General features: G+C 42.1%; 1 protein-coding gene across 1 annotated transcript in view; it reads left to right on the top strand.

Annotated features, from left to right (window-relative positions):
* Window positions 1-12,467, top strand: part of RAPGEF5 (Rap guanine nucleotide exchange factor 5) — a 172,589-nt gene that overhangs the window by 54,976 nt on the left and 105,146 nt on the right. The window contains exon 5 of the mRNA XM_007447441.1: window positions 9,448-9,521. Coding sequence (XP_007447503.1) covers window positions 9,448-9,521 — 74 coding nt within the window. The remainder of the gene's footprint in view (window positions 1-9,447; window positions 9,522-12,467) is intronic.

The following is a 12,467-nucleotide window of genomic DNA, read 5'->3' as shown; positions in this document are numbered from 1 at the left end:
AATGTAAAAAAAAAAAAAAAAAAAAAAAGGAAATTAAGAGACTCGGGTTCAGTTCTGGCTTAGTCCCTTACTGTGAAGTAGTGGCTTCCAGATGCTTATTTTCTTATTCTGTGAAATGGAGCAAAGGGCACCTGCCTCTGGGGCTCTTGGGGGTGGGAGAGAGTTAGATGGCCTAAAGCATGAAACTTCTCACTGGCACGTAGTTAGGCTTAGAAATAATTTTCTTTTACTCCCAAAGATAAATCTTTTAAAATTTTAATTGCTCAGCAAAACTGTACAGAGTAGTGGAGTGCACTAGGATCTTTTTTAATGAATGAATGTCTTGCAGTGTCTGAGCATTATTGCTGCTCATATCTTTTATCATGTGATCAGCCTGAACCTGTCCTGTTACCAGAGCACAGTCCTTGCAAGGCACTTAAAAAACGAAAGCCTTTCTGTCTCCCGAGAAAAATGTTGAAGAAAATTTTTGCTAAGGTTAATTCGATTGTTTTTCATTGAGGTTTTCTTTTAGTTGGATTGTATACAAGCCACCTTTGCATTAAAAGGAAACTTGTTCATTTCTGGTACATTTCCTCTTAAGAAGGGCAAGGGAACAGGCTGCTGGGCTCAGGTACTGATGAGCTCTTTATTACCCTTGCCAATGGAGCAAATATTTATGTTCTAATTAAAGGATACACTTTGCTCTGGTGACATTATCATTTTTCTCTGTTGAATAACTTTTCCATTGGCTGGACATGTATTGAATGTTACTCCAGAAAAAACACCTAATAGGTAAAATCCTGTGACAAAGTGGAGGAAAGGAAGTTTGGAGGGCCGCCTCAACTACAAGGCAAAGGCCTAAGAGTTGAAATGGAATCCTCTTGTGCCTGAGGGAAGGGATAAATCATGCAGTCAGTGAGGCGGCAGGGAAGCAGCCAGAGTCCCTCTCGGTGTCTTGAGGTGCCTCCAGCCAAGTGTGAGGAGTGTGGAGCGTCTGATGTGGGAGATGACAGTGATTCTAGCCTCCACACTCTAGATTGATTATGATGTCTGGGTGCCAAGAATTTCCAGAATTATCAGCACACCTATATTCAAATGTTAGTAAAAAGTAATACATTTCTTTTAAGCAGCAAACGTTTATCATCTGCTCTGTACAGATCTGTGGGTTGGGAGACATGGCTGGAGTTGGAGGGGAGGGGATGTGTAGGAGAGCTTAAAAATAAGTATGTCATTATGGCTCTAATTTTCAAAGAGACTGAAGTCCTAGTAGGAAATTCAAGTCAATTCTTGCTTAGATTGTTTGTAATAAACGTAATGTAATGATGGTGATGTTTCCTTTGCTCACATCACCTCACTTGCTGCTAAATGACTTCCGAGTTCCTCAGCCTAACATCCAAGGCCAACTAACTCTTCCAGCTTTGTTCTCTACTGTTTCCCAACACTGTCCTGTTCCCTGGTCCCATCCCGTGCTTTTCTACACCTTACGTCTGTTTATGCCGATTCTCTACGTAGACTGCCTTTCCTCACGACCTCGTTCATGTGTCAGAATCTACCTTTTCCTTGAAGTCTCTTTCATAATCTTACCCTCTCCCTCAAACTGGGTGTGACATTTTATTCTGTTTGTATCTGTTTGTTTCTGAGTTGGTCGCCTTTGTTCAGTTAAGTAGACCAGTACTCAGCAGCACAGTTTCTAGAAGTTATTCTCTCCCCTTGAGGAATTCATGATGTAGATTAGTAAAGACAGATGTTTGTGTAGCTAGTTATAAAATACTGAGATGAAAAAGCATAACTGTATAGAAAAAGAGCTTTGTTAGGCCAGGAAGGAAGGACTCCCCATTTTGTCGAGGGCCAGGGGTACAGGTCGTGAAGACGCGGAAGGATTCTCACTAGAGGGATGGGGTTTGAGCTGGAGAGCCCAGTGGACAAGAATTTCACCTGGTGAAGGTGGCGACAAGGGCATTCCAGGCTAGAAACAAAGAAATGTGGGGCGTGCCCTGGGAGAGTGTGAGACCCAAATGCCCAGCCTTCAAGGCCAGCTTGAGGCTTCAGCCTGAATGACGGCCAGTGTTAGAGTAGGGATCCCAGGTGTCAAAGCTCTCAAACCTGCACGAACTTGGGCGAAGCCCTACTGCGTCAGAGACGCTGGGATCGTACTGTGGAGTCTGATTTGGTATTGAGCTCCCTGTGTGACTGTCGTGTTCTCCAAGGGGTGAGAGGCAGGAGTCTAAAGGGATTGGGGGGGGGGGTGGCGTGGCAGGATCAGACTGGCGATTTCGAAGTGGAACATCTGGGTGGAGAATGTATTGAGGGAGAGGCTGGCTGATACGCTGTGGCAGTGGCCCCAGTGAGAGGTGGCGGGGTCACGAGCTATGACAGTGGCAGGGAGAGAGAGGGATAGAAACGTTTCGGAGGTACAAGTGACAGGATCTAGTGAGAGATGGAGGCGAGGGATGAGGGGAAGGACGAATGTGAAGACGCCTGATGGCGATCTGAACTAAAGAACAGGCCCTCAGAGGAGGAAGAGGCTTGTGGGATATAGTGAGGGTCATGCATGTGACCTCAGACCTTTGTGTCCTCACATCCTACTAAATAGATGACTCTTTCTTGAGGACAGGGGTGGTACCACTACACCTATCATAGCAGCTTGTACGGAGCAGACACGTGACGGTCTGTGAAATGAACATCCTCGTTGTGTAACCAGAGATGCGGGCCTGGAATTCAGAGAAGAGGGCAGAGATGTAGACACAGCTTTGGGAATAACCCGCATAACAGGGAAAGTTGAAACCATAGGAACAGATAAGATCACTGAGGAAAGAGGCAAAGAGAGAAAAGACAGCCTGCAGAAAACTTGCATTTTCAGAGTTTCAACATGATAAGGACCCAGAAAAGAATTTTAAAACAAGTCTCAAGTTCAGCTGACAGGCTGAACAGACTGGGACAAAGATATAGTGGTTATTGGTCAGCTTTCAAAATGAAGTTCAAATGGCACTGGATAGGCCAGATTATAATAGTGAAGTGTGGTGGGATTGTAAATTGGTGCAGCCACTGTGGAAAACAGTATGGAAGATCCTCAAAAAATTAAAAATAGAACTACCCTGTGATATAGCAATTCCACTTCTGGGAATATATCCAGAGGAAATGAAAACACTAACTTGAAAAGATATCTATACCCCCATTTCATAGCAGCATTATTTAAAATATCCAAGACGTGGACACAGCCTAAGTGTCCATCAGTGGATGAATGGATATAGAAAAAACCAAACTCATGGAAAAAGACATCAGACTTATAGTTACCAGAGGCAGGGGGTTGGCCGGAGGGGGAAATGGAGGAAGGTGGTCAAAGGACACAAACTTCCAGTTCGAAGATAACTAAGTCGGGATGTAACGTACAACATGATGACTGTAACTGACACTGCTGTATGTGACATAAGAAAGTTGTTAAGAGAGAAAATCCTAAGAGTTCTTATCAAAAGGAGAATTTTTTTTTCCTTTTTCTTTTGTTTCTTTTCTTTTTACTGTATCTATAAGAGAAGATGGATGTTAGCTGAACTGATTATAGTAATCACTTCACAATGTATGTAAATCAGACCATCATGCTGTACACGTTAAACTTATACAGTGATGTATGTCAATTATTTTTCAATAAAACTGGAAAAAAAACAGACAAAACTTTAAACAGTAAAAAAAAAATAAAAATACTGTATGGAATGACTCAGTGGTGACTACTGACCACTATTGTTCAAATTTTCCTGCAAAAACATATATAGTGATGAGTTGAGGCTTGCAACTGCTTTTTCCCTTACTTTTTAAAGATTAGAAAAGATTGAGTGTTTGGAAGCATTTGTGAATGTATGTTGGTAACTAAAAATGAATGTACTCTATCAGTGTATCTTGCTGGCAGCTCATTTCCATGCCCTCTCACGGGGAATACACTCCTTGTTGAATGTGGATGGAGTGTTGTTGAGAGGCCTCCTAAAATAAACAAAATGACCTTTCTCCAGGAATGGTACCAGAAAATAGCTGCTTACTTGGATAGTGAGGAACTAGATTCTGCCTCTTGTGGCCTGAAAATACCTCTGTGTTTTCTTAACATTTTTATGTTCACAGCCCACAGGACACACAAAAGAGCTTGACCTGGCACATAGCTAATTCACATTTGTGAAAAATACTTTACTAGTTGCAATGCCTTTGACTTTTAACTTTTTTTCCTATTCTTTCTACTGTATCCTGTTCTATTTCATTAAAAAAGAAATGAAAAGAAGTCCTGGTCAGGATCCACATGAATGGATTTGCAGATGTGTAGTTTGACCAGCCTGTTCTGCTCCATCCTTGACGGAGGGCGACTTGAACTGCCACAGATACATACGTTGTATGTGGGAGGACCAGGACAGGTTCCTTCACCTCATCTATAAGATGAGGATGATTTTACTTGCCCAACTATTCAGGTTGTGTGAACATCAGATGAGACCCTTCATGAAACAGCTTTCTCTCTGTAAAAAATACCACATAGGTGAAAGAGGACATTATTGCCAAAACTTTAATCCTTGGCAAGTTGCTCAATGAATAATTTTTCTCAACTGTATTTGCTGATTTCTCACATTGGAGCTTGAAGTGCTAAACTTCTGTCTGTAGTAAGATTTTTGGTTGGCTTTTAAATTTAAAAAAAAAGAAAAAGTTTGGTTGATTCCTAAAGAACGCTCTCAACTCTAGTCACATCGTGCATTACAGTCATTGTGTTTAATGACCTGCTGGTTTGGCTTCGACCTTTACACAATTGATCAGAAATTAAGTAAGCATCATTCTGATAGAGTATCGGTCCCCTGTGTGTTTAAATAATAGTTTTGACAGAGTTATTAGGAGAGTTTTCTTAGCAACCCTCCCAGTAAGTCGTGGGGAGAGAGAACCTGTTGTCCCCAAGGCAGCAAGAAAGTGACATTCAGGCGAGCCCTGGCATCCTCGGAGGCTGTCACCAGTAACTCCTCTTGAATTGCTCTTGGCTAACTTACAAATCGATGCAATTAAACTAAGTACTTTTATGTGAATTAGTGCTAATTTAATCCACATATATTCTTAGTTCTCTCAAGGGCTCTGATGTTTACCATTCAAAGCATACGCTTCAGAGCTTGTGCTGTAACTTTTGTGGTGGCAAGTTATTTTCAAAGGTCTTTTCTGGCTTTTGGACTCTGTGTGTTGAGAGATAAGGGGATGGTTTATGTTGGCAGAGTGCGGCTTCGAGCTTCGCTCGGTCCCAGAAGCATTCATTCCTGTATCTGTGTTCCACTGGAGGGAACTGTCCCAGAATCAATATTTGCATAGGAAAGTTTCCCCCAACATATTCTTATTCTGATCAGATAAACGAACTCAGTTCATGAATCCAAGTAACTGCTTCCTCCTTGTTCCACCACGAGCCGCACTATGAGAAGGTAGGAAGAGAAGCTGCCCCTTACATATTCCTAGACATTAATCTCACATTAAACGGTCAATAAGGCATTTCCTTTTAGGTGGCTAACTATGTGGTCCATGAGACTTCATGGGGGTGAATATAAAACCCTCTGAAGGCCACGATAAATAAGGTGTTTTCCCCAAGTGGTGTATGTGAAACCCTGGCTAAAATGTGTTCTTGGAATCATATTTGTTCAGTATTTCCAATGAAATTATGTTACGTGTTAATACGAGACCACACTCTTTTCTTCATTATCAAGGTGCTGAGGTTAAGAGTCTACTAGAACTTTGAGTGTCTCTTCGTTACCCACACTGCATCAGTTGCTGAGTGACCTTTGCCACGTGCCTTTAACTTGTGTTTCTAATTCTTGCTCTGTTAACCAACCTGTAACTCTGGGCAACACATGTTGAGGTCTTCAAATATGTGATAAGAAATGGAGCATCGTTGTTGAGGATAAGCTAGAAATACAGGACTGAATTTTTATTTTATCCCAAGTATGCTTTTCTGCTAATCTCTTCTTCCTTTGGTTCTATTTATATGTACTAAGAATTATGCCTAAATCTCAAAAAATAGTGTGAACTCTCAATCGTGAAATTGCTATTCACTGTCCTGCATATTGTATGATGCAGTATAATAAGGCGAGAAAAAGAAGTGCATAGACACCAGGACATTGTTGTTTTAGAAACAAAAACATGAATGTAATAGGCAAAATTACTTCAAAATTTAATTTCCTTTATTTTCATCAAAACTGAAAGTTTAAAGGGCAAAAATTCACGTAAAGCATAAATTAAGTGCCAAGGTACGGTGGATTCTTCATGTGGGCCAAGTCGTCCCCTGTAGGTATATTACTGAATTGCCCTCCAGAAACATAATTCCCCATTACAGGATGAGGACAGGCTTCTTATATTAGTTGTTAGTTTGCTTATTTCTACAGCCCATTGCATTTTTAAGTGGAGTTTCAGATGTTGTTTTGTATTTTATTTTCCCCTTTTCATTTGTGCCTCTAGCTGTTCAAAGAAAACAGGAGTGTTTTTCTTTATTCTTCACGTTCCTCCTAACTGGGCAACAGTAGCGTCAGTGGAACATTTTGTTGAAAATAGAAGAAAAGCTTCTCCCCGATTCCACTCTTCCGGCCTTGCCTTTAAATGCTCATCTAGTAGGAGTTATCCTAGTTATCCGTGGAGTTTAACAGAGGACTTTCCCTCCCCTCTTTTTTAATAAATGGTTATGAAAGACGTAGCTCATGTATGTAGGTGTAGTCAAGTTGTGCCGTTTTGGTCGCTTGGGGAGAAATTGTTCATCTCAGTTAATTTTCACAGAGCTCATGCTGCGTGCACAGCATTTTAGGTGGGTGTCATCATAAGCACCACGCAGTGGGCATAAAAGGCATATAAAAGCAAAAGGTGTGTGAAATAATATTTTTAAAAATACAGAGCAAAGAGCATAGTACTTAAGAGTACACAAAACAGTGCGAACTGAATCCAAAAGTACAGTGGGCGACCTCACTGTCAGTGAGGGTGCTATGTCTGGGGCCTGCTTTTGATGGAGAAGGCAAGAAGAATAAGTGGTACAGCGTGTATGAGCAGTGCCTTATTCTACTTACAAATCACCCTGGATTACTTTTTCTTACTCATCTCCCTCCCCCACCTGCACAGTCCCCTGCCTCTCATATTCAGTTCATTGCCAAATGAACTCAAAAACACAGTTCAAATCCTCCGTGTTTCTTCAGCTCATTGCTGCTTCCCTGGTCCATGCCCTGGTTATCTCTAGGCCAGATGTTAAGCCACGATCACCTAACTGGACTCCTTGCTTCCTTCTTGCTCCTCGTAAGTCTGGTCTCCACAAAGCAGGCAGAAAGTACCTTTGAAAATAGACGCATCATGCAGTTCCCGATTTTAAAATTCCTTGGTGCGCCCCCGCGTGTTCTTAGACTAACATCTGAATTGACCTTGGTCCACGCTCTCTCCAGGCTTGTCTTGCATCCCTCTTACCTGTCTCGGGCAGTTCCGTCTCAGCCTCGGGTCTCAGCCCACATATCACTTCTTCAGGGAAGCAACATGCATGGCCTGCTCTCCGCAGTGACCTCCCCCAGTTGGTTTTCTGTCATTTCACCATTTATCATGATCTTTAATCCCATCTTATTTTTTTTTTTTTTTCTTGCGTTATGCCTCTCACTGCTGTGGCCCCTCCCATTTGCGGAGCACAGGCTCCGGACGCGCAGGCTCAGCGGCCATGGCTCACGGGCCCAGCCGCTCCGCGGCACGTGGGATCCTCCCGAAACGGGGCACGAACCCGCGTCTCCTGCATCGGCAGGCGGACTCTCAAGCACTGCGCCACCAGGGAAGCCCCCATCTTATTTTTAAAGATTATTATTGTAATAATTATGATTGTTACTCGTTGGAACAGTAGTTGTTAGCTATCCCCCCAGCTAGTATGTGTACTTCATGAGGTCAGGAGCTTACCTATCTTGTTCACAGGAATAACCCCAGTGCCAGGCACCTAGTAGGTACTAAGTACATATTTGTTAAAATGGAAGAGCAGGCCATACAAGGAGAAAAATAATGAAATCGTAGAGTTTGGATCAGAGCTGGTACGATACGTTCTGATGTTAAATGTCAGGGTGAGGTTGGAGATGAGGAAGAAGCTGGAGAATTCAAGGAAGACCTTCTGTGATGAACAGTGTTCAGACTTGATGAGATAAGTGATACAGAGGCCAAAGCAGGGCACTTATTGTTATATTTTTTGAGACTGATTATTTAGCAGTTGTGCTCAAGCCCGCTTTTATTAGGGAGAGGTTGGAATCAGGGGCTTTGTGGTAGGAGGTTATTGCACTGGTGCAGAAAGGGTGACAAGGACTTGGATAGGGAGATGCTGGGGAAGTATGGGAGAGGAGGTGGATTCAAGACTCCGTAGTTTGGAATTTTGTGGTAACAATGCTCTGTACAATCCAAATATAAAATATTGCGCTTCCTCTAGCAATCCCACTCCTGGGTGTATACCCAGAGAAAACTCTAACTCGAAAAGGTACATGCACCCCTATGTTCATAGGAGCACTGTTTACAATAGCCAGGACATGGAAGCAACCTAAGTGTCCATCCACAGGTGAGTGGATAAAGAAGATGTGGCACATATATACAATGGAATACTACTCAGTAATAAAGAAGAATGAAATAATGTCATTTACAGCAACATGGGTTGACCTAGAGATTATCACACTAAGTGAAGTAAGTCAGATAGAGAAAGACAAATATCATATGATATCACTTATATGTGGAGCCTAAAACAATGATACAAATGAACTTACTTACAAAACAGAAAGAGACTCACAGACATAGAAAACAAATTTATGGTTATCAAAGGGAAAGGGGGGGGTGATGGATAAATTAGGAGTTTGGGATTAGCTGATACACACTACTATATATAAACTAGATAAATAACAAGGCCCTACTGTATAGTACAGGGAGCTATATTCAGTGTCTTGTAATAACCTATAATGGAAAATAATCTGAAAAAGAATATATGTACGTATAACTGAATCACTTTGCTGTACACTCGAAACTGACACAACATTGTAAATCAGCTATACTTCAGTTTGAAAAAATCATGCTTCCTTCATTACATAACAGTAAACTATTAGCCAAAAAAAATCACATTACAAAAAATATGATGTTCTCACATGAACTGGATAGAAGGCTTCACCTCTACCCCAGCTCCCCCTTGGGTGAAATATGAAACTGACATGATGATGTCTTGATGGGTTGAGGTGACGAGGAAAATTGAGATCGGATTGCTCCAATGCCACTGATTTAACAAATGAGATAATGTACATGAAAAGTGCCCAGTGCTATTCGTTAAACTTTTCATCCAAATAATTTAAAAAGCAGTACTGATATTTACATTTTGGGACTCTACCTAACATCATTTTTTCCTGCCAGATTGCCATCTGAAAAGAAAATGACCTGAAACAATTTTCTTACTATGCTACATTTGTTTAATATTGTTCTTTTTCTCTTTTTTTATTTAAGCAATTGAACACGATGAAGAAAACAGTGACAAACACGTAACTGTGACAGAGGCTGAAGGTGTTGCGGATCCTCAGGTGTGACAAGTTCTGTGACAGCCCCTCCTTACACCCTTCCTCTGTGGTGAGAGTGGTGAGATAGCACCGGTGTTTGCAGATGATACAGGTCTCACCTTTTGTGTTCTGTACAATAGTCATATGATGGGAATGAAGCACTTATTTTTGATGAGAGGTATTTCACAAGAAAAACCTAAATTGCTCTTCACGTTTATAGTTTGATTCATGGGGGAGGAGGGACAGATCCGGAGACATCCTCCGCTTCCCAGAGACAGCAAGCAAAGTAAGTGAAGAACCAGGGGAGACCGCCGTAGGGTAGACTGTCCCCTGGAGATGGCAGAGGAGAATCAGCTGGCTGACAGCATGACCCCCCGGGGCAGGGCCAGACAGATCAGTGCGATGCCGCACCTGGTGAAGTTTCTGTGCCCACCCCCAGCATTTATCTCGTGGTACGGATGTGCTTTTAGTAGCAGCTGACCTCCAAATACTATGGCAGCATAAAAACTTTGGGTACCCTACTGCTATCAACTGTTAACTTTATGTAAGTGCAGAGCATTTAGAGATTCTTTGTGGGGACAGCTGGGCGAGAAGCAGAACAGATGGCATAAGGGCATTGTTTTGCAAGCCCTCAACCATTCAACTCCACTCCTCAGAGTTCCACCCCCTTGACACCCAGCTATAGCCTTGTTTGACATGGCTAAATACCTAGCTACCATAAGCCAGTTTGTTAACCCTTTTGAGTTTTAGATGGCTCACCTCTGAACCTACCTGACAGGGGAGTTGTGAGGATTAAAAAGAGAAGAATGTTGAATAAATAAGCCATTGCATTTTATTATACATAAGAACGAGAAAGGAGTGGGTCCAGGGGAGTGTACTACTGAGAAATCGGTCATGGTGTGTCGAGAGCAATTATGGGTTGATTGATCTACCCCGGGGAGAAGAAGCGGAGCTACTCTACACTCAGGGGGAAACGAGTGGAAAAACTCTGGAAACAGACGAGCCCGTTTGAGCCCTTACTCCATGCAGGGCGTTGCTCGGTTCTACTAGCTAGACCTACAGAGGAAATGGCCTCACAGGATTGTGGTGATGGTATGCTGGTATCACGCGGGTCCAAACTGTATCAAATGGGTACATTAAATGTGTGTGACTTTTTGTATATTAAGTATACCTCAGTAGGCCTGGAGAAAAAAACGATTCTTAGTTTGGTTGACCCCGCACACTTCACCTTTAAAGTTGTAAGTCTGTGGATTCTGGTCAGAATAATCACGTTAGCTTTCTCAGCCAGGGTTGCAGAGGTTGTCATGTTCTAGTAAGTTCATATAAGGACTTGTCTGGAATTGTTTTGCTGTGGTAATGTTCAGAATGCTGCAATCCACAGGCTCATACTGAAATTATACTTCAGGCTTCCAAGCAAACCTGGGCAAGGATAGCTTTCTCAACGGTTTCTTAAGGCATTAAGTTATTAGTAGGACAGTTTATTATTTAGTTTCTAAATTTAAACTGCTATTTTTAATTTATTTTGGACTTATTCTGTGGACAAAAGTCTGTTTTAATGCAATTTTGTTCCTCTGTGTGTCTCAAATGGATGCATAGACTTTGCTCTAAGAGGTTTTGTGGTTTTTCTTCAGCAACGGTGACATCTCTGTGCATCTACAGAATGTACAGAGGAATGGAATCATGAAACCAATTGAAACCAGTGAATCGATGGTGAATTATGTCACTATGGGGAAAATGTCCCCTGGCTGTTGAAAACTTTGGGTGTATAAAGGGTTAAGCCAGTCACTAACTCCAGAGAGACTGGGCCTTGCTGTACCCAGGCATACCACCTACCGGAAAACTCTAGTTCTCTCCTCATATGTTGATTCCTTTCTTTCCTTTCTCTCTAAAAATATCTTTTCTGCCTAGGAAACTCCCTATTTCCATGCAGGGACGTGTAGGAAGAGTGAAGGGAGCATATAGCCTAGGGTTTACATCCCAGCCCTTCTTTCTCATAGCTGGTGCCTGGAGGCAAGTTCTTTATTGTCTCTAAACCAGTTCGTTCCTGTAGGGTGGCATCCGTGTCTTTGTCACCCAAGTGTCCCCACCGTGCTAGGCAGTGACTAGCATGCTTGGTTTTCATCTTTGTAGAGATGTTATAAAGTTGTCATGAGGTTGAAATGAAGCAACATAAGAATGCGTGCCACCCTGGCACATAAAAGAGTTTCCGTGAATGTCAGGCAGCGTCCGTGAGGTTAAGAGTGTTGTCTCCTGGGCCATGCTGCACTGTCACAGCAACCCTGGGCAAGTTACACTACTCCCTGGTGCCCCATGTTCCTTTTCTGTAAGAGTATTGAGAGTTGACACTTAGTACTTCAAACGCACTCTTCTAAGCTCTTTGTTTTTATTAACATACTTAAACCTCACAACAAACCCTATGAGGCAGATAGTATACTTACCACCACTTCACAGATGAGCTGCTAAGTGGTGGGGATGGGAATCCAGCCAAGGTAATCTGGCTCCTACATCCTTGCTTTTAACCCCTATGCTAAGCTGCCTTTCTAGCATCTGGAAAATGGAGACAATTGTTTTGAAGATCAAATGAATATATGTGAAGCAGTTAGAACAGTGCCTGGCACACAGTAAGTATAGCCTCCTGGAGTTATTATCATTGTCATGATCAGTATCACATTGCTTTCTGGTCTGAATATTTAAGGTATCTAACAGGACTGGGCTGCAATGTTGCTCTGTCTGCCATTATGGTATCTGCACTTACAGAAAACATTCTAGACCTTTCACTCGTTGTAACCCTTTGTTTAGGACTAAAGGGTTAAAAAATCTTTATCAAATGTATAGAATTTTTGCAGGTTCTAGTGAGATATTCAATGAGTAATTTATAACATGCTGAACTTTGGAAATTCTTGCTTTTATTCGGGTGGCCATAGACCACTGGATTCAGTAATTATTTTGTCTCCTATTCCTCCATTGGAA

The sequence above is a fragment of the Lipotes vexillifer genome, unplaced genomic scaffold (genome assembly GCF_000442215.2).
Source record: "Lipotes vexillifer unplaced genomic scaffold, Lipotes_vexillifer_v1.1 scaffold474, whole genome shotgun sequence".
NCBI classification, from domain to species: Eukaryota; Metazoa; Chordata; class Mammalia; order Artiodactyla; family Lipotidae; genus Lipotes; species Lipotes vexillifer.
Note: the sequence above shows the minus strand (reverse complement) of the source record. Positions and strands in the feature narration are given on the sequence as shown.